This window comes from Cutaneotrichosporon oleaginosum (genome assembly GCF_008065305.1).
Source record: "Cutaneotrichosporon oleaginosum strain ATCC 20508 chromosome Unknown ATCC20508_contig01, whole genome shotgun sequence".
Lineage (NCBI taxonomy): Eukaryota > Fungi > Basidiomycota > Tremellomycetes > Trichosporonales > Trichosporonaceae > Cutaneotrichosporon > Cutaneotrichosporon oleaginosum.
The window spans coordinates 786,671-809,099 of record NW_027072170.1 but is presented as its reverse complement, the minus strand read 5'-3'; the positions used below and the strand labels follow the sequence as shown (position 1 = coordinate 809,099).

General features: G+C 63.0%; 7 protein-coding genes across 7 annotated transcripts; 5 read left to right on the top strand and 2 right to left on the bottom strand.

Annotated features, from left to right (window-relative positions):
- Positions 1–637: 637 nt before the first annotated feature.
- COLE_00342 (uncharacterized protein) lies at positions 638–2,807 on the top strand (the record flags this gene model as incomplete). Its single annotated transcript, XM_018420057.2, has 3 exons — positions 638–1,112; positions 1,145–1,262; positions 1,331–2,807. The coding sequence occupies 3 exons, from the start codon at positions 638–640 to the stop codon at positions 2,805–2,807; spliced, it is 2,070 nt and encodes a 689-aa protein (XP_018276450.2).
- A 752-nt stretch (positions 2,808–3,559) lies between these two features.
- COLE_00341 (uncharacterized protein) lies at positions 3,560–5,237 on the top strand (the record flags this gene model as incomplete). Its single annotated transcript, XM_018419690.2, has 3 exons — positions 3,560–4,112; positions 4,439–4,840; positions 5,146–5,237. The coding sequence occupies 3 exons, from the start codon at positions 3,560–3,562 to the stop codon at positions 5,235–5,237; spliced, it is 1,047 nt and encodes a 348-aa protein (XP_018276449.1).
- Positions 5,238–5,760: 523 nt separating this feature from the next.
- On the top strand, positions 5,761–6,569 carry COLE_00340 (uncharacterized protein; the record flags this gene model as incomplete). The annotated part of the gene is made up of 4 exons (XM_018420020.2): positions 5,761–5,954; positions 5,987–6,052; positions 6,091–6,256; positions 6,291–6,569. The coding sequence occupies 4 exons, from the start codon at positions 5,761–5,763 to the stop codon at positions 6,567–6,569; spliced, it is 705 nt and encodes a 234-aa protein (XP_018276448.2).
- A 486-nt stretch (positions 6,570–7,055) lies between these two features.
- On the top strand, positions 7,056–8,376 carry COLE_00339 (uncharacterized protein; the record flags this gene model as incomplete). The annotated part of the gene is made up of 4 exons (XM_018424080.2): positions 7,056–7,130; positions 7,392–7,505; positions 7,561–7,892; positions 7,986–8,376. 4 exons carry the CDS (start codon positions 7,056–7,058, stop codon positions 8,374–8,376), a joined length of 912 nt encoding a protein of 303 aa, XP_018276447.1.
- A 4,230-nt stretch (positions 8,377–12,606) lies between these two features.
- Positions 12,607–16,484, bottom strand: COLE_00338 (uncharacterized protein; the record flags this gene model as incomplete). Its single annotated transcript, XM_018424701.2, has 4 exons — positions 12,607–12,984; positions 13,022–13,180; positions 13,220–16,213; positions 16,359–16,484. 4 exons carry the CDS (start codon positions 16,482–16,484, stop codon positions 12,607–12,609), a joined length of 3,657 nt encoding a protein of 1,218 aa, XP_018274821.1.
- A 1,252-nt stretch (positions 16,485–17,736) lies between these two features.
- Positions 17,737–19,503, top strand: COLE_00337 (uncharacterized protein; the record flags this gene model as incomplete). The annotated part of the gene is made up of 5 exons (XM_018424702.2): positions 17,737–17,818; positions 17,855–17,886; positions 17,931–18,120; positions 18,355–18,682; positions 18,921–19,503. The coding sequence occupies 5 exons, from the start codon at positions 17,737–17,739 to the stop codon at positions 19,501–19,503; spliced, it is 1,215 nt and encodes a 404-aa protein (XP_018274822.1).
- A 139-nt stretch (positions 19,504–19,642) lies between these two features.
- Positions 19,643–22,264, bottom strand: COLE_00336 (uncharacterized protein; the record flags this gene model as incomplete). The annotated part of the gene is made up of 6 exons (XM_018427085.2): positions 19,643–20,072; positions 20,105–20,647; positions 20,680–20,866; positions 20,902–21,068; positions 21,159–21,344; positions 21,405–22,264. The coding sequence occupies 6 exons, from the start codon at positions 22,262–22,264 to the stop codon at positions 19,643–19,645; spliced, it is 2,373 nt and encodes a 790-aa protein (XP_018274823.1).
- Positions 22,265–22,429: the final 165 nt, after the last annotated feature.

Genomic DNA, 22,429 nt, shown 5'->3' with positions numbered 1-22,429 from the left:
TTACTGGACCGTTGAGTAATTCCCTATCCCGCAGAAGCTTGACGTCAATCAGTCGGTCATGCTTGTGCTCGGAGCACCTTCGCATGCCTTGCGCCCTGGGCCCTGGGTATGCTGAAAGCCTGGGCATGTGACCGTATCTGCTGCTGTCCAGCTGCTTGACCGCGTCCAGTCGTTCGGCCTGTTCTTGTACATTTTCGCGCGGCCGAACCGATACAGTGTAGAAGCCTTACGTCGCCTGATCGCCTGATGAATAGTAGTCTAATAACTCTGTCACATGCGAGTCATCACAGCCTCGTCGCGTCCGATAGTAGTGACGAAGTGCGGGGCGACGTATCCCGCCTCCCACACCGTGGACCTCGGCGGCCGAGGCAGTCGGCGCCGGAATCGAAGAATGAGGATTCCAGGGCGTGGTGGAGGTCGTCCACCACCTGGCCAAGTGGCGAGGGTGGCAAGGTGACGAAGTTGGCCGACGTGGGCCGCGCCGTCATGTCAACAACGGTTGAGGCGGAGTACGTGGGCGCGCTCGAGATACGAGTGTTCCGAAGCATGACAGAGGTACGAGCACCGATCCATTCCGCTTCGTTTCTGTATCTCTTCATTACTCAGACTGGTTGGGAGCGTTCACCATCCGAGCAGCATGCGCTCTGTACTCCTTCTCGCTGCACTCGCACTCGTCCACGCCCAGCGGATAGCGCGGCACGATGATCATGGCGGTCATGAAGATGAGCCAGACCCCCACTCGCATGCGATCTCCGCTGTATGGGCGGCCACAGAACTTGAGACGCCAGCTCTCGTCTCCTCCGGCCTCCCCACCCCTTCATCCGCGGTCTCCACGGGCCATGGTCACGGACACGGTCACGGTGCACCCCCAGCGCACAACCACAACTCCCACGCGCCCGTCAAGGAGTTCCTCGACGACGCCGCGCTGCACGAGTGGCACGACTTCCCCCCAACGTACATGGACGCCGACTTCCGGCTGACGCCCGACAAAGTGATCTTCGGCGAGGTGTTCCCCGCAGACTGGGACGCAGCTACAGTCGCGAGCCACCCGGGGCTCATGTTCGCGCACGTCGCATGCATGGTCATCGCGTACTTTGTGCTTCTGCCCATCGGTGCGTGCTCCGACGTCTCCCACTTACATCAGGCCTCGCCCTCCGTGCAGCGGGGCACCCCGCGCACTTCATCGTGAGCGGGGCGTCGTTGGCTGTCGCTGCGCTCGGGTGGTTCGCGGGCGTCGCGTACAAGGCTGCGATGCCTGATCTGTGAGTGCACAGCATACAGCGGGAAGCGCTGCCGGAGCCGTGCCGAGCGATGGGAAAGCTGACGCCAGCTATCCCGGTGCCAAGCACGGGGGGATCGGGAATATCCTGCTCCTCACCCAAATTACGTTGACTGTCGTCGACTCGCTCGCGCTTATCAAGCGCTGCGTGGCGTTCTCGCGCTCCGGCAGCCGTCGAGGTTGGAAGCTATTCCTCCACGATGCCCTCCGCATCTCGGATGGCGGACCCACCGTTGCGAACAGGTACGAGATGGTCGGAGTGCATGACGAAGAGGACGACGGCGACGTCACCCGCTGGCGTGCAATATTCGTGGTCGGCGACGAGGACGATTCGCGGCCCCCTTCGCCCCCTTCTTTGCCGTCGCGCCAGAGCACAGGCTCCGAGGGCACGCTGCACGAGTCGCCGACGTCGTCACGCCAGTCGCACCATATGTTTGAGCTGGACGGCGGGCGGTTGCGCAAGATGGGCACGATGCCCTCCCGCGGCGCCTTTGACCAGGAGCACACTCCCGCGTGGACGATCGCCCCCGACAGCGCACCGGAGCAGGTGTCGCGGCGCGCGAGCGCCACGCGTGCTGTTCAAATCGTGCTCACCTGGATCCGGCGAACGCAGGTTGTGCTCGCATACGTCGCGGTGTGCACCGGCATCCCTGTGTACGTCGGCATGTGTCGCGCCGGCTTCATCAACACGTGCGCGGCGCATATAATCAAGGGTTCCATCTTCTTTGGGTACGGTGTGCTCACATTTGCCCGTTACCTCGGCGCATACGCCGACCTTGGTTGGGCGTGGAACCGCAAGCCGGCCGGCTCTCGCGCTGTCTCTGCTGAGATGGTCGAGTGCGCCGTGATCTTTACTTACGGCGCGACCAACACGTGGATGGAGCGCTTTGGGTCCAAGGCCGGCGACCCGTACACTGTCAAGCAGGTGCAGCACATCAGCATTGCAGTAATGTTTGCGTTTGGCGGCCTTGCGGGTTGTCTCCTCGAGAGCGTTAGGGTGCGCAAGCTCCTCGGCTCGGTGATCAGTACGAACAGCGACAACGGGCGCGTGCAAGAGCCGCCGACGTACGCGTTCTCCTTCAACCCGTTCCCGGCTCTCGTGATCGCCATCACGGGCCTCGCGATGGCCGCGCACCACCAGGACTACGTGTTCCAGGTGCAGATTCACTCGCTGTGGGGCATTCTACTCGCTGGCGGCTCGCTCTTCCGCTTCCTCACGTACTGCTACCTGTGGCTGCGGCCACCGACCGACTCGATGCTCCCGTCGCGCCCCCCCACAGAGGTGCTCACCAGCTTTGGCTGGGCGGCCGGCGGCATCGTCTTCATGCTCAGCGACGAGGAGGTAGCGTTCGCCGCGATGCGCTCGGGCTTCGACGACGTCATGGCGTTCCTCAACTTCACGGTCGCGCTTACGTGCCTCGTCTTTTGCTGGATTGTTGTTGTCATGGCTGTCAAGGGCTTTTCGCTGGTGCGGATGAAGCGCGGCGTCGAGCTTGCTGTGGGCGACGAGGAGGCGACGGCGGCATAGTTGTGAGACCAATGTTGCCACATGTAGACTAGGCTGAACGTGCGATATAATTAGCGCAAATGCAAGTGTAAGCAATGTTACCGAGGCCGAGTGGACGGAACGGCACCGCGCCAATCTGGCTTTGTAGTCTCCCGCGGAACCGGTAGTCTCGAGGGCCACAGGGTAGAGCCGTCGTGCATCGAGAGCCGGTCGGTCAGTGTATGTGGCCAAGATGAGTACGATGGTAAGTCTGCGTCGAGCGCTGTTCGAGGAATAGAAGAGATGGCGCTCGGGGCGGTGCTGAACATCGGAATGGAGCAACGTGCACAGCCCTGGACCAGGAGGACTCCGTTGCATGGCGGAATTGCGCTGTTCCCATCGCTGCGCAGCAACCAGGATGCACGCGTTTCGGCTTGGAGGAGCAGGAACGCGGTCCTCTGAGAAATATGCGAGTCGAGGAGTAGGATGTTGAAAGCGGGAGTGCGGGACAGACGTGGAAGTGGGAAACTGGGCATGTCGACGGAAGCAAGGCACGCTCTGTCTGCCTGCAGCCAGGGAAGGTGTAGCCAGGCTCTCCTGGGTGGACCATCTCGCGACACGCACCTCCGTCTCCCTCCTCGGTCGTCTTCTCTTCTCTCCTCTAGATCTCTCTTCCGTCGTCGTTCAACGCGTCCAGGTTACACTCGCATTCAATCATCTACATTCTTTCTCATCGCCCTCGCAACCACTCTTGTCCCTCGTACATCGTCATCCAGCACTCTCATCGCACCACAATGGCCTCGGCTCCCATCAGGCAGCCACGCGGGCCCCCCTCATCCGCCGGCTCCTATACCGCATCAGCAGCCGCCACCGCCTCCCAGTCTTCTAGCGGTCCCGGAGGCCATGCATCCCCCGGACCTCCCATGGCTGACGCAGAGAGCCTCCTCCGCCGCAACAAGACGGTGGCGACGGCTGCACGCGCCGCGCAGGCAGCAGCTCGCTCCGCAGACACTGTCGGTCCTTCCGCAACGTCATCCGCAAATGACGCCGCCGCCTACCGTCGCAGCCTGGGCCCTACTACCATCGAGGCGTACCAGCGCCAACTGCGCTCTGGCTCTTTCTCCGGCATGGCGCCCAGCCCGCAGCTTGCCGCTGTCAGTAACTCGGGAGACAGCGGCCTTGTGAGGCGTACCAGCGGCCGGGGCGACTTTGCGTCGCGCGGCGGCCAGACCACCGAGGAGACATTGATCGAGGCCGAAGCGGAGCGCCTCGACGAAGTTCCTTCAACCGAGCCCGGCAATTGGTACAAGGGGTTATCTCGGCAGAGCTCACTGCCCTCCCGCAGACGTGAGTTCTTGTCGAAGGAGGCGATGTGAAGGCCCGAGCTGACATGTGACATGCACACCCCTCACCGGATCGATCTCGTGTTGTCTGGCATCGCTACCCATTCCGCCCACTGCCGCTCCGCTGCCACGGATGCTCGTCTCACTTCTCATGATGTCTTCTGCGCACGTCCGCTGTCCTCGACGCATCCACGGTCCAATGTGGTTCGGTTCTGTCGACGCCCGACTACGCCCCCTCGTCCTTCCCCGTATTCGGTCCTCCACGACCACACACTCCTTCTTTCTCAACACATACACACACTTCCACGCCCCCATCACTAATGACAACAGTCAACGGCGTCAATCCAGGCCTGTTCACACCAGCGGAGTCCCGAGAGCAGGCCCCACAAAGCAGCAATGCCAGCTCGATGCCTCCCCCACCGCCTCGGCCACCCCGCCGCGTGTACCAGCCTCCCGCGGATCAAAACTCCTCACCTCCCCCAACTGCGGCATCGACGCAATCTAATCACTCGCGATCTTCATCCTCGCACGCCCCGTCCCATTCCCTTGGATCCCTCAGCATGCTGGCTACCAATTATGAACCCTCGTCAACCTCACCGGTGCCTTCGACGCCTGGCAGCGCTGGACATGGCAGCTACAACGAGGCGGTCGCTGCCCTCCCCGCTGGCGTGTCGCGCACCCAGTCTCTCCGAGCGCACATGCACCACAACCCCCAGACCATGGGAGACTTGAGCAGCGCGCTCGGTCGCAGTGCCTCGATGCGCACCCCCGGCGAATTGTCCTACTCGCGCCACCATCAGTCTCCCCCTCCCCCTCCCCCGCCTTTCAGCCTGGCGACTCCGCCTCGCAACAAGGGTCACCTCCCCCACTACGCCCCTAGCGATGATGGCGACGTCCCGGGCGCTGACCTTCAGCGCCACCATTCCCTTGGCCGCTCCCAGGCGCTCCTGTCGCTGGACCAGCGTGAAGACCTTCGTCGCCGTCTCGCTGCGTCGCCTGGCGCTGCCTCAGTAACGTCGGCCGGCACACCAGGGGAGGGCACCGGTCACTCGCGCCACATATCGGAGATCGACCAAAGCGGTTTGGGGCGCAATCTGTGGACGCCGAGTGCGCCTGCGCCCGGCGATGACGGATGGTCATCGAGCACGAATGCAGCACAGCAGTTGCAGGACGCTCTCGACGCCCTATCTATCCGCGACGGCGGCCAGATGCACCGCCCAGCGCCGGCGATGGGTGAGGAGCCCTCGTGGGTGACCAACTTGGTTGGTATGCCCGGCCAGCCCTCGCCCACGTCGCAAGTGCGCCCTCTAGGCTGGGACGATCGCAACTCGCCGTACGGCGGCCTCGGCCAATGGGGCAGCGGACCGTCCCTGCAGCCTCCTCCACTTCTCTACCAGCAGCAGCAACAGCTATACGCTCAGACTCAGGCGCAGCTCAAGCTGCAGGCTGCAGGGCTGGGCGGTGGCATGCCTCTTCACGGCTTGCCGCCCCCCATGCACCTCCAACAGGGCTACATGGGCGGAAACTACCTCGGCACGCCGTTCAACACCGGGTACGGCACGCCGCCTATGCCCATGCCAAGCGTCGGCGGCCTTCCAGGTGGCCCGGGCATGCCCGGCGGATCGCCGATGAGCGCACACGATGTCGACGTAATGGAGCTGGCGCGCAGCAAGGGCCTCAACCCTGCTACGTTTGACTGCCGCCCTCCCTATGCCCGCTTCTTTGTCATCAAGTCGTACACCGAGGACGACGTGCAAAAGTCGCTCAAGCACGAGGTGTGGTCGAGTACGGTGCTGGGCAACAAGCGTCTCGACAATGCGTGGCGTGAGAGCCATGACAAGGGACCGTAAGTGTGTGCCGCGACGCGACTGATATCAGTATCTACCTCTTCTTCTCCGTCAACTCGAGTCGTAACTTCTGCGGTGTGGCCGAGATGATTTCAGGGTGGGTCACGGAAACGATGGCATGTCAGCTGACAACAGTGTCGACGAGACCAAGACGTCGGATATCTGGGCGACCGACAAGTGGAAGGGCCTCATGAACGTCCGCTGGCGGTTCGTTCGCGACGTGCCGACCAGTGCTCTGAGGCATCTGCGCCTCACCAATACCCCGGACCGCAAGCCGATCACGACGTCGCGAGACACCCAGGTGAGCTTTGCGTGATAGGCGCAGCTAACGACAGGAATTGCCTTACGATATCGGCTGCGAGGTTCTTCAGATTTTCCTGGACCACCAGCACAAGTCGAAGACGAGCCTTCTCCAGGACTTTGCGTACTACGAGCGCCTGTCGGCCACGCGTTCGACAGGCAGCGCCACGCCGACACCTCAAGGCCCCGGGGGCCCTGGCGGTCATGGGGGTCTTGGTGGACCCGGCGGTCCCGGCGGCGGTCCTGGGGCTCATCACGGACACGGCGGGATGCATGGCGGCCCTGGTGGCTACGGCAGCCCGCACATGAGATAGAGGGTTGTTAATAATTTTCGTGCACTCGGTGACTCGCAGGCTCCAGCATGCGTAGCCTGCCTGACTGCTCTATATATCTGAGGTTGGAACATCACGAATGTACGTCTGTCATGCTGAGTGGGGAGTCAAGTTGATGGCTGGGGTGTTTAGCAGATTAATGACCACCTGGCAACCCCAGGTCCTGTACAGCAGTCAGAAGCCTCGCATCCGGAGATCTGAGCTCCTCTTATCAGCAGTGAGTCACAGGTCACAGCAGCCGTAACACGCTTTCGCGTGGCGCGTGGCGCCCGCCATCGTCTCTCGACGCGAAACGAGCGGAGTCGAATTGGCTTGGCCGCGCCGTGCGGATTCGCGGGGCCCATTTCCAACGGGCGGGACTCGGGCAACCGATTTCCAAGCTTATCGTGCCCACTTGGTCCATCTTGTTGATTTTCCCCACGTCTCTTCTACTTGTGCATCACTCCGACTCGACAGACGATAGCAAGCATGGGCCTCAGCCAGACCCAGAAGGACTTGATTGCGGGGTCCGTGGGCGGGATGACCCAGGTTATTGTGGGCCAGGTGAGTTTGTTTACGGGGATGCATGGTAGGGGGGGGGGAGCGGTGGAAGTGGGGTCGAGATAGAGGGAGAGAGGGGGGAGAGAGGGCAGTGGGATGTGAGGTGGTGGGCAGGTGGTGGACGGGAGAGCGGCTCCTCGCACTCGTGCTGCGGAGATGGCGGCGAGCTTGGGCGAACAACATGAGGGGAGGGACGAGGCGGAGAAAGGGAACGACAGCGGTGGAGCGGCCGCGAGGAAGATGAATGCGACGAGCTAACACCAGCCCTTTGACATTGTCAAAGTCCGCGTCCAGACCGCTGCCCCTGGGACATTCAGCTCGCCGCTCGACTGTGCGACCAAGCTGCTGAAGAACGAAGGGCCATTGGGGTTCTACAAAGTACGTCGAGGTGGCCGTGCATCGCGCGTGTGACAGCTCTGCATACTGACCGCAGGGCACGCTCACCCCGCTCCTCGGTATTGGCGCGTGTGTGTCGATCCAGTTCGGCGCGCTCGAGTGGGCCAAGCGCTTCTTCGCGGGCCGGAACGGCGGCAAAGAGCTGTCCCTCTCCGAGCTGTACGCGTCCGGCGCGATCGCCGGCGCGGCGAACACCATCGTGGCAGGGCCGGTCGAACACATCCGTATCCGCTTGCAGACGCAGCCGTCCACCCCGCGCCTGTACAACGGGCCCCTGGACTGCGCGCGCAAGCTGTACGCGCAGAACGGCATCGCGGGCGTCTTCAAAGGCCAGGGCGCGACGATCGTCCGTGACGGCCTCGGCTACGGGTATGTCCCCCTTCTTCCGTCCTCTACCCCCGCCTCCGGCTCCGGCTCCGGCTCCGTCTCCGTCTCCGCCGCCTTCAGCCTCGCTCACCCCAGCTTCTACTTCCTCGCATACGAGGCGCTCGTGCAGCGCCACATCCGCAAGAACGGGGGCTCGCGCGAAGACATCGCGCCCCTCTGGTCGCTGAGCTACGGCGCGCTCGCGGGCTACGCCCTCTGGGCGTCCATCTACCCCATCGACGTCGTCAAGTCCAAGCTGCAGACCGACAGCCTGGACCCCGCGAAGCGCGTGTACGCGTCCATGGCGGACTGCTTCCGCAAGACGTGGCGCGCACAGGGGTGGCGCGGCTTCACGGGTGGCCTGGAGCCCACGCTCATCCGTTCGCCGTTCGCGAACGGCGCCACGTTCGTCGCGTTCGAGCTCGCGATGCGCGTCATGGGCAACGGGAAGCACGAGCACCCCATGCTGCCGGACCCGACGGCGTAGCAGGCCGAGGCGTATGGACGATATGCATAGAGTGTACGATAGAGGGGTGCGGTCGCCGCTGCCGCTACTGATCGGTGATCGCCGCATGCCGCTTTCCTGCTGTTCAAGCAACTCTCTGCGTCCCAACCTGTGCGCAACAGCTCACAGCCGCTGCGTCGTGTACTTATTCCGACAACTCTGGGACTAGTTCTCCCTGTCATACTCGTCTACCATCTGCCCTATGGCTCAGTTGGTTAGCGCGTGGAGCTGTTACGATCATCCGAACACTCCGAGGTCCACGGTTCGAGTCCGTGTGGGGCAGTTGTTTTGTTCCGCTCCTTTCTTGGCTCGACCTTCCTCGTCCCTCCCAGCCTTCCGACGGTCTCTGGCTCAGGCACGATCTCCCAACACGTGTCTGATCGACGCTCCACCCATTCACCGCGACGGCGTCCTTTTCGTCATCACACCACACCTCGCACTCTGCGCCACGTCACTCACGCGTGCCGATGTCGACACCATCAAAAGGGAGGCTGGGGAACTGAATCCCCGTATGACGAGAGTGGGATTCGAACCCACGTCCGAAGACTGCGGAGGTGTACACCTTAACACAGCGCCTTAGACCGCTCGGCCATCTCGCCGATGGGAGGAGGCAGTGGGGCGGGCGGTCGCGCGCGGCGGCGGCGCGCTGAGACGACCGCTGCACCGTTGGAGCGCGGGAAGTGGTGGGATGGAGGGGTGGGGAAGGTCGGGTGCCCAATTGGAGAAAGGCGGTGGGTGGAGAGTGGTGTGTGGTGTCCTGAATCTTTCGGGGACGGGGGTGAGAAGGTGAGGCTCGGGCCATTGTTAGCTGTCCGGATCATTTTCGCCGGCTTTGTGATCAACGCGAGGGGGCTGACTCGACTCAGGCTGATGTGAGCATGGGCAATGTCGGCATCGACTGATATCTGGCACGGGTGACACTCCAATATGACACCCGCCGAGGTCAGCACGCATCACACAAGCCCCCCAACCCCATCCCGTCACCAGGTATAACATGTATATTGTCCCAAGCATGACATGTAACAATACGGCGAAACAACGAAGCAGGAGCGCGCGAAGTCTATGCGCGAGCGATCAGGCGCCAGCTAGCTCAGCTTAGAGCTTGCCCTGATCGATCATCTGCTTGTAGTACAGAACCATCTCGCGCACGCCGTCGCGCACCATCCAGCGCGGCTGCCAGTCAAGCGTCTCCTTGGCGCGCGTCGTGTCGGCGCGGCGGCGCTGCGGGTCGTCGGTAGGGATGTCATTGTAGATGATGCCGACACGCTTTGGGTTGGGCACGCCCTCGGCCTTCTGCACCTCCTCGACAATGTCACGGACGGCCTCGGCAAACTCCATGATGGTGAACTCGTGCGACGAGCCAATGTTGACGGGGCGCGTCTCCTCGCCGTTCATCAGCAGGATGAGACCGTCGACAAGGTCATGGATGTACTGGAACGAGCGGGTCTGCTGGCCGTCGCCGTAGACGGTCATGTCCTCGCCCTTGAGGGCCTGGATGATAAAGTTGGACACGACACGGCCGTCGTAGGGGTTCATGCGAGGGCCAAAGGTGTTGAAGATACGGGCGACACGGACGTCGACGCCGTCCTGGCGCATGTAGCCGTAGGTGAGGGTTTCGGCGACACGCTTGCCCTCGTCGTAGCACGCACGGGGGCCGATGCAGTTGACGTGGCCCCAGTAGTCCTCGCGCTGGGGGTGCTCCTCCGGGTCACCGTAGACCTCCGAGGTCGAGGTGATGAGGAAGCGGGCCTTGGTGCGCTTGGCGAGACCGAGCATGTTGAGGGTGCCCATGAACGATGTCTTGATGGTCTTGACGGCGTTGTACTGGTAGTGGGGAGGCGAGGCGGGGCACGCGAGGTGGTAGATCTGGTCGACCTCGATCATGAAGGGCTCGACAACGTCGTGGCGGACCATCTCAAAGTTGGGGTGGCCGACCCAGTGCGAAACGGTGGTGCGCGAACCGGTGAAGAAGTTGTCGAGGACGGTGACCTCGTGTCCGAGGAGCATGAGGCGGTCGACAAGGTGCGAGCCAACAAAGCCGGCGCCACCGGTGACGAGGATGCGCTTACGCTGGGCATCGGGAAGGAGACGGACGGGGGGGAACTTGGCAAAGGTGGTGTACTGGATCTTGTTCGAGTCCTTGTCGTAAACCGACTCTGTGCCGTAGTCCTTCGAGGCCGAGCCGACGTTGGTGGTCTCGGCGCCAGCCTTGATGAAGGCGGGGGCCTGGGGTTAGCATGTACGGGAGGAAGGGTTCAAAAACGCGACATTGGGGGATGGGGCACACTTCGAGGTCGCAAGCGGGAAGGGCCGCAGCAACGCGAGGCAGCGTGTGCGTATTATTGATTGAGATTGGGACAAAGACGGCGCCACGCTCTGCGAGGCGCGAGGCGCCACAGGTAGTCCTCCTCCTCGCTCTTCGCCCCGGTTTGCTCCCCCCCCCCCCCCTCCCGACCCTCGAGGGCGAACCGGCATGGCACGGGCGGTCCGTGGGACGCGGTCGGTGACAAACCGAGCACTGTCCGGAGGGGAAAAAGTTCTTGGCGCGCGCGCAGCTGGCGGGCGCGTGGGGGTGCCGAAGGAAGGACTGGGCAACTCACGAGGTAGAGGGAGCGGAGGGTCTTGGTGTCGATGCGCGAGTCGAAGCCGTTGCGGTCGTAGCCGACCTCGTGGATGGTGGCGTCGGCGGCGGCGGCGATCTCGTCGGCCTGTGGTTAGCTGGGAGTGTGCTGGGGGCAGGGGATGTACAAGGGGGCGTGGAGAGTGGAAGAGGGGGGTTGCAGAGGGGAGGTCGGAGGTCAGAAGCGTTGACGGTTAGTCAGACGAGCCTGGATGTCGGATGCCGGGGGAGGGGTGGTATGTGGAGAGAGAACTCACAGTCTTGGGGGACATTTTTGGAGTCTAGTGATCTAAAGAGAGGGAATGATGATGAAGAAGAGGATGAGGATAGTGACAAGAAGACAAGAGGGAGGAAAGAGCAGAGCGAGTAGAGCGAGTGAGATGGAAAATGGTCGGCGTGGAGGTTGGAACTGGGGGGAAATCGGGGGGGGGGGGGGGGGGGGGGGGGGGGAAAGGGAAGGCGAGGTGCGGCATGGAGCAAGGTGCGAGGGCCAAGGAGGCAGGGCTGCATGTTCAGGGCGTGCAGAGAGGCGCGAGAGGGGAGGCGCGCCAAGAGCGCGCGATCAGAGGGGATTCAAGAGGGGGATCAGAAAGGGTCCAAAATGATCAGAGGTCAGGAGGAGCCGCCCCGCGCCCCGCGACCCGGGCAATTTATGCCAGCCTCCTTTCTCTTTGACCCGTCCATGGATGTCAAGTAATGCAATTGAGCGCAGCCCATGGCCCTCATGAGCTCATGATCATCTGACCCACAGGTCTACAGTACGCGCAGCGAGCGCAGCGAGCACAGCGAGCACGGTGTTCGGGGATCTCAGTGGCGGCCACGCGGAGAGGGATGTCGATCGACGCCATGCTCCCGACCTCGCGACCTTTGGACCGCCGCCCGGCCGCCCGGGAAACTCGGTGACGGCGACGGTGCCTGCATCCAGAGCCAGAGCTTATCTTTCTTGTTCGCTTGTCTACTACATAGGAATTTGGAGGCTCGGAGTATCGCGGGCGGCCAAATGTTGCGAGCACGACCGAATCTATCCCGTGGCCGTCCTGGTTGTACCAACGATGGACACGACATGGTGGTGCATATACAACAGTAATAACCAAAGGCTTGAGCATGAGATTGTATGAGCGTATTATAGATACATGGCCACGTGGCTGATACCCAGTGTGCACGCTGCACGCTGACAACCTGAGACACGCACCACACGCACTCCTCCTTTGCGTGCCTGGAGCGGATGGATTTCGCCTGAAACACCTCCTTCAAGTCTCCTTTCCACACTTTTAAACTTGATCCCGGAAACCCTTGTATCCACGACGACTCCTCGACTTTCACCGACCATGCCGACCACAATCCCGTCACCTCCCCACCACAACTCAACATCAACTCTAATCATTCCCCACTCTTACTCCTCCTCATACTCCCCTCCCCTACAGTACCCTCCACCACTCCCCCTCTTCTACGAGGCAGACATAGATTGCATAATGCAGCAGCATTGTATTATACCACGGTTTCTCTTTCGCTCATCTACTCTCACCCCCCCCCCCCCCCCCCCCCCCCTCTCGTTAGATACACCTCTAGTAGTCGTGATTTGAGAATTTTGCCTAAGCATAACCCTTCTGCCGTGCCCACGAACGCACAGTCTCCAGCAGGTGTGTGATCGCCTGAACATCGCCCGCGCGAATCTCGTTTAGACTCACGCCAGCGCTGTCGACCCCGGCGTCGATCACCGTCTCGCCCATCGCCAGCAACCCCTCGACGTTGGGCAGGCCCGTCGCATCAGGCGCAAAGGCCGATGACGGCACGGGCGGGTTCGGCTCAATGCCCGACAAATGCTTGACGAGCAGCAAGATGACCTCGCCCGACATGAACGAGCTCGGGAAGTGGGCCGCACGCGGGTATTGCGGCGGTAGCGTCTCGTTGACCCACTTGAGCAGCTCGGCCTGCTCCTCCGTCTCCGGCTGGCCGTAATAGGACGTAACCTGGGGTCAGAGACGGCCAAAAATAGCTGTTACTCACGCTCCGCCTGTCGCTGATCGCCATGCTCGGTCGGTTCATAATCGTCTCCTTGCCCGTCGATGGACGGCGCGTGTCCCGGTCAGGCCGCGACGGCGAAGGCTGGAGAGTGCTACCATGGCTCGTCATTCTCCGGCCGCTGCCAGAGGTGTCAAGGCTCATCTGATGTCAGCATACTTGCGCTTCTCCTTGCAAACTCACAAGGACACTAGCATCACGAGGCGTGAGCTGGTTGACATTTTCGCGGCGCGTCGCGCGCTGCGTCGCCTCGCGCTGTGCGGGGCTCGGGGGACGGGGCTGAAGCGCCTGCGCCTCTGCCAGGGGGATGGTGGGGATGTTGCACGACGATGTCACGGGCACAGTGTAGTCGCGTGCAATCGTCGCCTTCATGAGTGACTTCATCCAGTCGCGGACCTGGGCCTGGTCCGACGACGAGAAGAAGTGCGGTTTGTTGTCGCTGCCAGGGCCAACGAGACGGAAGCCATAGTTACCGGGGTTCGTGTTCTCGTCAACAATGATGCGGTGACCCTTAAGATCAATGTGGCCCTTAACCCGGTCCTCATTCTCGCCCTTGAGGTAGTACAAGTGAGAGCCCTTGAGAACAAAGTAGCGCGTCTTCCAGGTGTTGTAACGCTCGCCACGCTTCTTAAGGTAACCAACCTTGTCGGGCTTGCCGATCTGGCGCAGAGCGGCGCCGACACCCGCGCTGGGCGTTGACGCAACACCGTCGGGCTTGTCGGTCGTCATGGTCTGCATCGCAGGCTTCTGGCCGCCGCTGAAGGCCATGCGCGACGAGGCGCTGCGGTCGGCGCTGACGGGCGAGGCATTGCCCGAGCCCGCCGCAGGGGGAGCTTTGCGGTTGCGGCCAAAGAAGCTCAAGCGGTCAGTCTTGTCGACGCTGCCCTTTTTCTTGTGGCCAGTCAGCGAGCTATTGGACTCGCGCTTGATCAAGCTCTCCTTGGTGCCTATGGCCGTAGTCGTCGAAGAGGTAGCCGCGGGAGAGGGTATCGACGAAGTCGAGCGAGACGCCGAGTGCGAGGACGCATTGATCGATGACGGCGGGTGGGAGATGGACGCCGACTGACTGTGACTGTGACCGTTGGTGACGATGGGGCCGTCGATAGCCTTAGATTCGTCGATTGACTGGGTCGTAGGCGTGACGCTAACCTTGCGGCCGTGCGACCATGCGCTGTGGTGGTCGTCGATGACGGGGGAAGTGGTGCCGAGAGGGGGCGTAGACAGTGGAGCCTGGCTGATGAACGCAGGCGCAGCCATTGGAAGTCCGCGAATGCTCGAGGACTGCGACGGAGTCTGCGAGTGCGTCTGCACTGGAGCCGACGGCGTCTGGGTCAGGTTCTGAGAGTCGGGCATGACCGCGGTGGAAGGCGGCGCGGGAGATGTGGTCTGCGTCTGCGGCTGCGACGACTTGTTCGAGACAGCAGAAGGGGGGCGGCGGAGCTCGTTGATGGCCGCGGCGATGCGGAGACGCTTGCCGAGCTGTGGAATGTCGAGCTCTTTCAGTAGGTTGGCGTCGAGCTCAAGAAGAACGTCGCCGGTAATGTCCTGCTCCACAAACTTGCTACAGACGCCGTCGTCAAAGCCGCGCGAGCGGGCCCACTCCACGACTTCATCGACGGTCCAAGTCATTGGCGGCTTAGCAGGCATGCGAGCGGCGGTGCCCGGAGAAACGAGTCCGCCCGGGGACGAAGCCGCGGGGCTGGTCATTGCAGGGACACCGGCAGCAGCGACAGCAGGGTTGGCGGCAGGTGATGAGATGGGAAGAGCGGGCAAAAGCTGTGCCTGCTGGTCCATGCGCGGCGTGGTGTTGCTGGGAGGAGCAGCGCCAGCGGGGAGAGCCACCGGTTGCGAACCCGGCGAAGAGGTGGGGAGGCTGGACGTGCTCAGGAGCGGTGATCCGCGAGGCAGCGACGAGGTTCTCCGACCAGGCGAAGGCGCGACCTGTTCCGGCATGGTAGTGGCGCCGGACACGAGGTTCGGTGACGATCCTGAAAGGGCAGACTGTTGGGCCTGCGGCGATGGCCCAGATCCAGATGCAAGTGCGACAGCACCGACTCCCGCAAGGGCGGCGGCGCCAGCTCCGGCGGCTGCCAAGGGAAGGGTTGAAGAAGCGTGAGAAGCCTCCGCCGCAGGGGCAGCAGGAAGGACCGATCCCGGCGCCTGGGCTACGGGCTGAGGAGAAGGGGCCTTAACTCCAGCCGTAGGAGCGGCAGTAGATACATTCTGTGGGGGCAGCTCCCGCTGCTGCTGCTGCTGGGGGGCAAGCTGCGAGACAGGCGGGTATGGCACTGGGCTCCACATCGCGGCAGGTTTGGGCTGAGGAGAGGTAGATGAGGCCGGGAACGAGGTAGCAGGAGCGTCGGGAGGAATGACCGCTGGCACAGCTGCAGCAGCCAAAGACTGCGACTGCAGAGACTCATCCCTGTCCTCGTCCTCGATGCGCTCGGCAATGGGCGTGGTTGTCGAGGTTGTTTGGGCAGAGTGAGTGCCATTAAGCGAGAGGCCACGGTATCCGCGGGAAGCACGGCGAGAGCCGGCGGATCCCTCCTCGTCCTCATCACTCTCGTCCGAGTATATGAGGTCGGCAACACCGCCACTCTCGCGCTGGTGCTGGCGGTCGCGCTCCTCGTTAGCAAGCTTGGCCTGGGCAGCGAGACGGGCGCGCGCGTCCGAGTTGATTCCGATGGCGCCCTCGCCATCAGAAACGTCGTCGTCGTCCTCGCGTGCTACCGCCTGAGGGTCTTTGAGCTGGTAACCCTTCTGGACGGGCGCCTCGGGTGTGCGAGCGGGTGAAGGGGCACCCATGGTGTCAATCGCTTCCTGGACTTCGCCGATAGTGCTGTCCATGACGTTGTTGCCCGAGCTCATGCCGGCCGAGGAGGCGAGGGCTGCGCCGCGAGGCGCGCCAGTCACATCGAGCAGGCTATTGCGGTTATCCTTTTCAAGACTGCGATCCGCTCCGGCTGCCCCTGCGCCTGGTGTGAAAGGGGATGCGAGGCTGTTTTGCTGAGAGGTGGGTGCTCCGGAAGCGGCCACGACGGGCGTTGCCGGAGCATCGTCGTCTGCGCCCCCGTTTAGAGGAGCATCAGACTTTGGCACGCCGGCGGGCACAGCATTTGGATCCTCGGAGATGTAAGTTGCGGGGAACAGACCCTCGTCGCCCTTGGTGTTACGGCCCTGGAGGAGCGTCAGCGATTTGTTCATGGAGGCCACCAATTGCTCGGTTGCGATTGCGCATTGTTGCAGCAGGCAGCAAGGATAGCAGGATTTTGTTCGACTCCGGCGGCACAAGCGGCTGGGGGTGTGTGAAATGTTGACGCACCTTCCACCATCCATCACCGAAGGCTTCGTCTCGTTCCAAGACTTCAATCTTGTCGCCTGCTTGAAACTCGAGTTCGTCTGCATGCTCTGCCACAAAGGTGTGGATTGCAGTGACGAATAGGGCCATTGTTGTTGATGGGGTGTAGTCCAAGCAAGTTCAAGTGGCCTAGGCTTGATCGAGGACTTGGGGGGTGGGAGAGGGAGGAGAGGAAGAGGGAGACAGCAAGCAAGAATGTTGTGTGAGAAGCGGATGTGGATGTGAGCTGAGAGTATGATAGCGACGAGCAGTAGTGCAAGAAAGAGAGAGAGAGAGAGAGTAGGAGTAGGAGGATGAGGATGAGGATGAGTAGATGCGAGTTGGTGGGAAGAGAGAGGAGGAGGAGTAAGAGGAGAGAGAGAGAGAGGGAGAGCCGTGCGGTGGGAGGAGTGAGGAGTGTGTGAGGGAAGGTGGGTTGCGTGGTCAGCTGGGGTGGGAGCCAGCCCCGGGGGGGGGGAGCCACGCGACGAGACGTCACAGCCTGCAGCCTGCAGAAGGAGGAGCTAGGGGTCAGGGGGGTCAGGGCTTTTAGAGGCACGGTTGTCGCGGTTGTGAGCGTTGGTCTGTGCACCCGCGCACTCTTTCTCGTTAGTCCGCGGTCCGACTCACTCCGTTGCTCCGTTGCTCGCTGCTGCTTGTTTAGATCCTCTCCATGTTGCACGAGGGGTCTCTGTGCATCAGATGGTCATCCATTTGTTGCCTGTTGCATGGCCCGGCTGCCCAGCTGATGCATGTCCTACAAGACAACTGGAACACGATCACGCCGCGCGCCCTGTGGCATGTGATGTGGCCGGTTGTGGCATCGAGGCGCGGGGCTGCCACCCGCGCCGCAGGCGGCAGGCAACGGCGCCGCTTGGCTTGCTGCGGCAAGCGACAGTACTCGACAGTCATCTCCGCTGACGTCGGCGGCTCACTCAGCGCTCTTCACCACTGGCCAGTCGCAGCATGCACAGACAACGTTTCCGGCATCGCACCGTTCACTTCCAATCGACCTATCTAATGAAACATCGCTGCAGCTGACATTTACAATCTGCCTGTTTCCTGACAGCCTCACCGCGCTCGCTACCGAGTATCTCGTCCCCGCCATGGTCCCGCCAACAGCGGCGCAGAGGTCCGCTCCGTCCGCTTGGCCTATTCACTCCACGTGGCATGAATTCACCGCCCCTGACCGCATAACAAAAGTCTAATCGTCTCTCCCCCCAAACCTAATCCCTCCATACCCTCCCATGCTCCCATCTTGCCCGGCACAGGAACCGACCCTGCGCTGATCGGCATCCGACCTGCCTGCCACGTTCGACATCTCCAACGGCCAACTTGTCTGATCTCTTTGATACTCTACACCATGGCAAACACAGTCACAAAGGGCGTCATCCTCGTCGGCGGCCCCTCGAAGGGCACGCGCATGCGTCCGCTGACGCTCGACTGTGAGTACTCGGCCTCCTCCGCTCCGCTGACAGCAGGCCCCAAGCCCCTCCTCCCCATCGGCGGCAAGGTGTGTCCCGCCGACACAACTGACACAGCTGGCGCTAACCCCAGCCCATGGTATGGCACCCCCTCAACGCCCTCGCCCAGGTGCCGGGTCTCACGGACATTATCATGATCGGCTTTTACGAGGACAGCGTCATGGCGCCATTCGTGCGCGAGTCGCAGCGCGAGTTTCCCAACATCCGCATCTCGTATATGCGCGAGTACCGGTCGCTCGGGACTGCCGGCGGGCTGTACCACTGTAAGTGGAGGTGTGCTCGACGCGGCGGAGGGGGAAGATCGAGGCGTGTGGGGTTGGAGCGAGACGTGGCGCGAGAGGACGGTGGGGAATGTAAGAGGAGCGAAGTACGACGCGGTGTCGAGTTACACGTTGGACATTGGACATGATCGACGCGCTCTTGTCCGCAGTTGGCGAATGAAGTGTGCCGCCCTCCCCCGTGTCCACCCCGTCCCCGAAACTCCAAACTAACCCCAGTCCGCGACCTCATCCTCCGCACGCCCCTCCCGCAACACATCTTCATCTGCAACATCGACATCTGCAGCTCGTTCCCCTTCACCGAGCTGCTGGCCAAGCACAGCGCGCATCGCGGCGTCGGCACCATCCTCGGCGTTAATGTGCCAAAGGACACGGCGACGCGGTACGGCTGCATCGTCTCGGACCCCGAGACCAAGCAGATGCTGCACTACGTCGAGAAGCCCGAGAGCTGGATCTCGAACACGGTCAACGGCGGCGTGTACTTGTTCGACAAGAGCGTGTTTGACGAGATCCGCGTTGCGATGGACAAGAAGACGGAGTGTGCTGCGTGAGTTGGTGTAGAGGTGGGCGTAGAGGTTGGCGTAGAGGTTGGCGTAGAGGTTGGCGTAGAGGTTGGCTTGCAGGGTGGCTTGGTGGTCTCCTTGTGGAGGTTGCTCGTCGAGGGACCAAACTGGTGCACACCGCCCACCGGCTTGCCTCGCCCCGCCTCGCCTCGCCCCGCCCCGCCCCGCCCCGCCTCGCCTCGCTGCTGCGCAGCTCGACTCCGCAGGCTCGGCTGACCCCAGCCACAACCCACTCATCGAGCTCGACGAAACGCTGCAGCTGGAGCAGGACGTGATCGCGCCCCTGGCCGGCACAGGCAAGATGTACGTGTGCGAGACGCGCGACTTCTGGCGCCAAATCAAGACGGCCGCGAGCGCCGTCACCGCCTCGGGACTGTACTTGAAGCAGTTCCAACGTTCGCGGCCCGAGCTGCTTGCGCGCGCGGGCGGTGCGATCATCGAGCCGGTATACATCGACGGGAGCGCGCACATCGACGGGAGCGCCAAGATCGGGCCGAACGCGACGATCGGGCCCAACGTCGTCGTGGGCGAGGGCGCGCGCATCGCCAACGCCATCGTGCTCGACAACAGCGTGATCGACAAGCATGCGGTCGTGCTCAACTCGATCGTGGGCTCCAACTCGCGGCTGGGGCAGTGGGCGCGCGTCGACGGCGAGCCCGAGCCCGTCAGCGACGTAAAGGGCCAGATTAGCGTGAGCGTGCTTGCGTCCGACGTGCATGTTGCGCCCGAGACGCATATCCGCTCGTGCATCGTCCTCCCGAACAAGAACTTGCCGAAGAACGCCTACAACCAGGTGCTTCTCTAGTTTCATCCGTTTAGAGCGCATGCATATTGTATATTGTGCCGGCATATCCGGGGTCGTGTCCGTGGCATCTCCGACCAGTGTCTCCGGCCATGGGGCTACATCTCCAACAACCTAGCGTCAGCACACACACCACCGTGCCTCACCGGTCGATCGTGACGCCCAAGTCCTCGCCGCACGAGTACAGCACGGCCTCGACGATCTCCTCGTCCAGGTCCGGGAACATCTGGTGGAGGGTGAGCACGTTGGCCGCGCGCGCCTGCTCGCGCGCATACTCGGCGTGGCTCGCCTCCAACGTGTTCTGCATGTTGTCGCGGTACGGCTCGCCGTATCCCGGCGGCGGGGGGTGGGGGTACTGTCCCTGCTGGCCGGCATATTGCTGCTGTTGACTAGGGTGTTGCTGCTGCTGCTGGCCGGGGTGCTGCCCCTGCTGGATTTGTTGTTGACCAAGATACTGCTGCTGCTGCCCGGGATACTGCTGTCCCGCATATTGCTGTCCCGGGTACTGCTGTCCCGGATACTGCTGGAACACGGGCTGCGGAAACGGCTGCGGCGTCGGCTCGCGCGACACGCTATCGTCAGCCCCCACGACACACGGACGCACCCCTCGGACGGTGCGGGCGATATCCCGAGCTGCGCGAGCAGCCGGCTCGGCGGCTGCGGCTGGGGCGGGCACGACGGCGTCGCGAGCGCGCCGCGGTCCGCCTCGCGCTCGCCGTCCTCGTCCCCGCTCTCGCTGTCGTACCCCTGCTGCTGCATGTTCTCGAGGATCTTGGAGATGGCGCTGAGGGGGCGCGACACGGCCTCCTTCGCTGCGTCGCCTGTGCGTTGGAAAAAGCGCTTTGTGCCGTCGAGCGCGGCCGCGCTCGCGGGCAGCGCGAGCTGCTGCGCCTGCTCTTCGCCGGGCGAAGTTGCGAAGGGGGACATGTCGTTTGTCGGGAGCGCGGCGCGCGCGCGCGGCGACGACGGAGACTCGGGCAGCTCTTGGATCGCCCTCTCGACCTTGTTCTCGAACTCTTCTTGCGTGATGTTCGAGAGGCTGGATGCGTCCATCGTCTCGATGAATGCGATCGCGCCTTGTAGACTCGATAGGTAGTATCCCGCCTCGCCCTGCAGCTTCTCCGGATTGCGGAAGCGCTGGATGTACCTGGCGTCAGCTTCGCTAGCGGGCCACCTCACTCGACGTTGGACAGCATGCAATCTGGACTCGCGCGTAGCACGACAAAGATGAGGATAGGCACAAAGGCGTCTGCGCCCGCCTCGTTGCCCATCGCGTGCCGGATCAATCCAAAGATGACCTTGCAGCAGTTCAGTATGCAGATCATCTTGTCTCGTGGCGCCTTGTAGTGGTTGATCTTGAGCAGTTCTGGCGTCAGCTGCGGCCGGACGCGCTGGTCTGACCCTGCTCAGCAAATCCAAGGAACCCCTGCGCGGCCTCGCCTTCGGGCACGTCGAGGTGCTTCTCCTGCACCCAGCCAAAGAGGCGGACACGCTGCGCGAACACGGCATCGCGCTCGAGGTCGTCGGTCGTTATTGGGTGGCCGTCGTGCAGCTGAGGTGTGAATGTGCTGCGATCAGCACGACGCGGGAGGCGATGGTCGCGGCAGATGGTCATTGTGGCGGAATACGTCCACCACACGACCACACGCCACACTCACTAAGGGTATAACCGGTTCATAACCAGTTTCTCCATCGCCTCGAGGGCGTTGTCGAACTCGGCCTCGCTCTGCGACTTCCACGGCTCGACCGCACGCATCTTGCCCTCGATAAAAGCGAGGAAGTCGTGGATGAGCTTGATCTGCTCGTTGACCGTAAACGGCTTTTTGGCAAAGTTCGTTAGGAAGCTGGAATCAGCCCCCCCTCTTCCCTCTCCTTTCTCGCCTCTCGCACTCGCAAAAGCCTACCTCTTCAAATATCGCGCGACGGGATCAGCCGACTTGGCCCGCAAGTCCTTGAGGAACCCGGCAAAGTTGAACGCCGGCTCTTCGGGGCGCGGCGTGCTGCGTCGCCGCGGCGCGTCCTCCTGCCGAGCGTCCTCCCGCCGCTCCCGCTCGCGGCGATGGTCGCTCCGCTCGCTCTCGGGCTGCCCGCCCCGCCCGTCCCGCCCCTCCCCAGCCTCCCTCCGCCCGCTGTTCTCGTCCCGCCCCTCGCCTGGCCGCGCTGGTCGGGCGGGCGCGGGCGTGTCGTACGGATCGAACTCGGCAAGGTCGGCGCGCACACGCAGGGCTGGGGGCGCCGGCGCGGAGGGGGCGGGCGTGTCGCTCGGGCCTGGCGTCTCGCCGGGCGTGGGCGCGAGCACGGCCGGGGCCGGCGGCTTGGCGGGCGCGGGCGGCGTGGCTGTGCGTTGGGGCGCGGGGGTTTCGGCGGGTGGTGTGGGGGTCGGGAGGTCGGCGCGCGGGGTGGGGGTGTCGGCGTCGGTGGGCCGGGCGGGCGTATCGGTTGAAGTGGGGGAGGGGTGGGAGGACGAAGCGGGAGCGGAGGTAGGAGGTGTTGGCGTGCGCGCGACGATGGCGGTCTCGACTGGGGAGTGCGCCGGGGAAATCTCCGGGTCCGGCGTCTTTGGCGACTGTTGTAGTGGGGAGGAGGTTGTCAATGTTGGGTCTGCGCTCGCCGGATCTCCTTTGGCTGCGAGCGCCGAGCTGGTGGACGGCTCAGGAGATGTTGTGGACGTGGCCTCGGGTGCAAGTGGAGATACTGGGCGTGGCGGGGAGTGCGCGGACGGCTGGGCTGCCGCTGCTGGTGTGGAGGGGCCCGAGTCGGCCATGTCGAGTGATGAGATGGAGATGAGAGGGTTGTTGTGATATCTGAGGCTGGAGAACGGCAGCCACGTCCATCCAGCGAGACTCGTGGGCCCCAGAGTTCTGGATCGCCGCTGCCAAGGGATGTGATGTGCGACACGTGCCTGTTAGCTTCCGTCGGTCATCTGCGG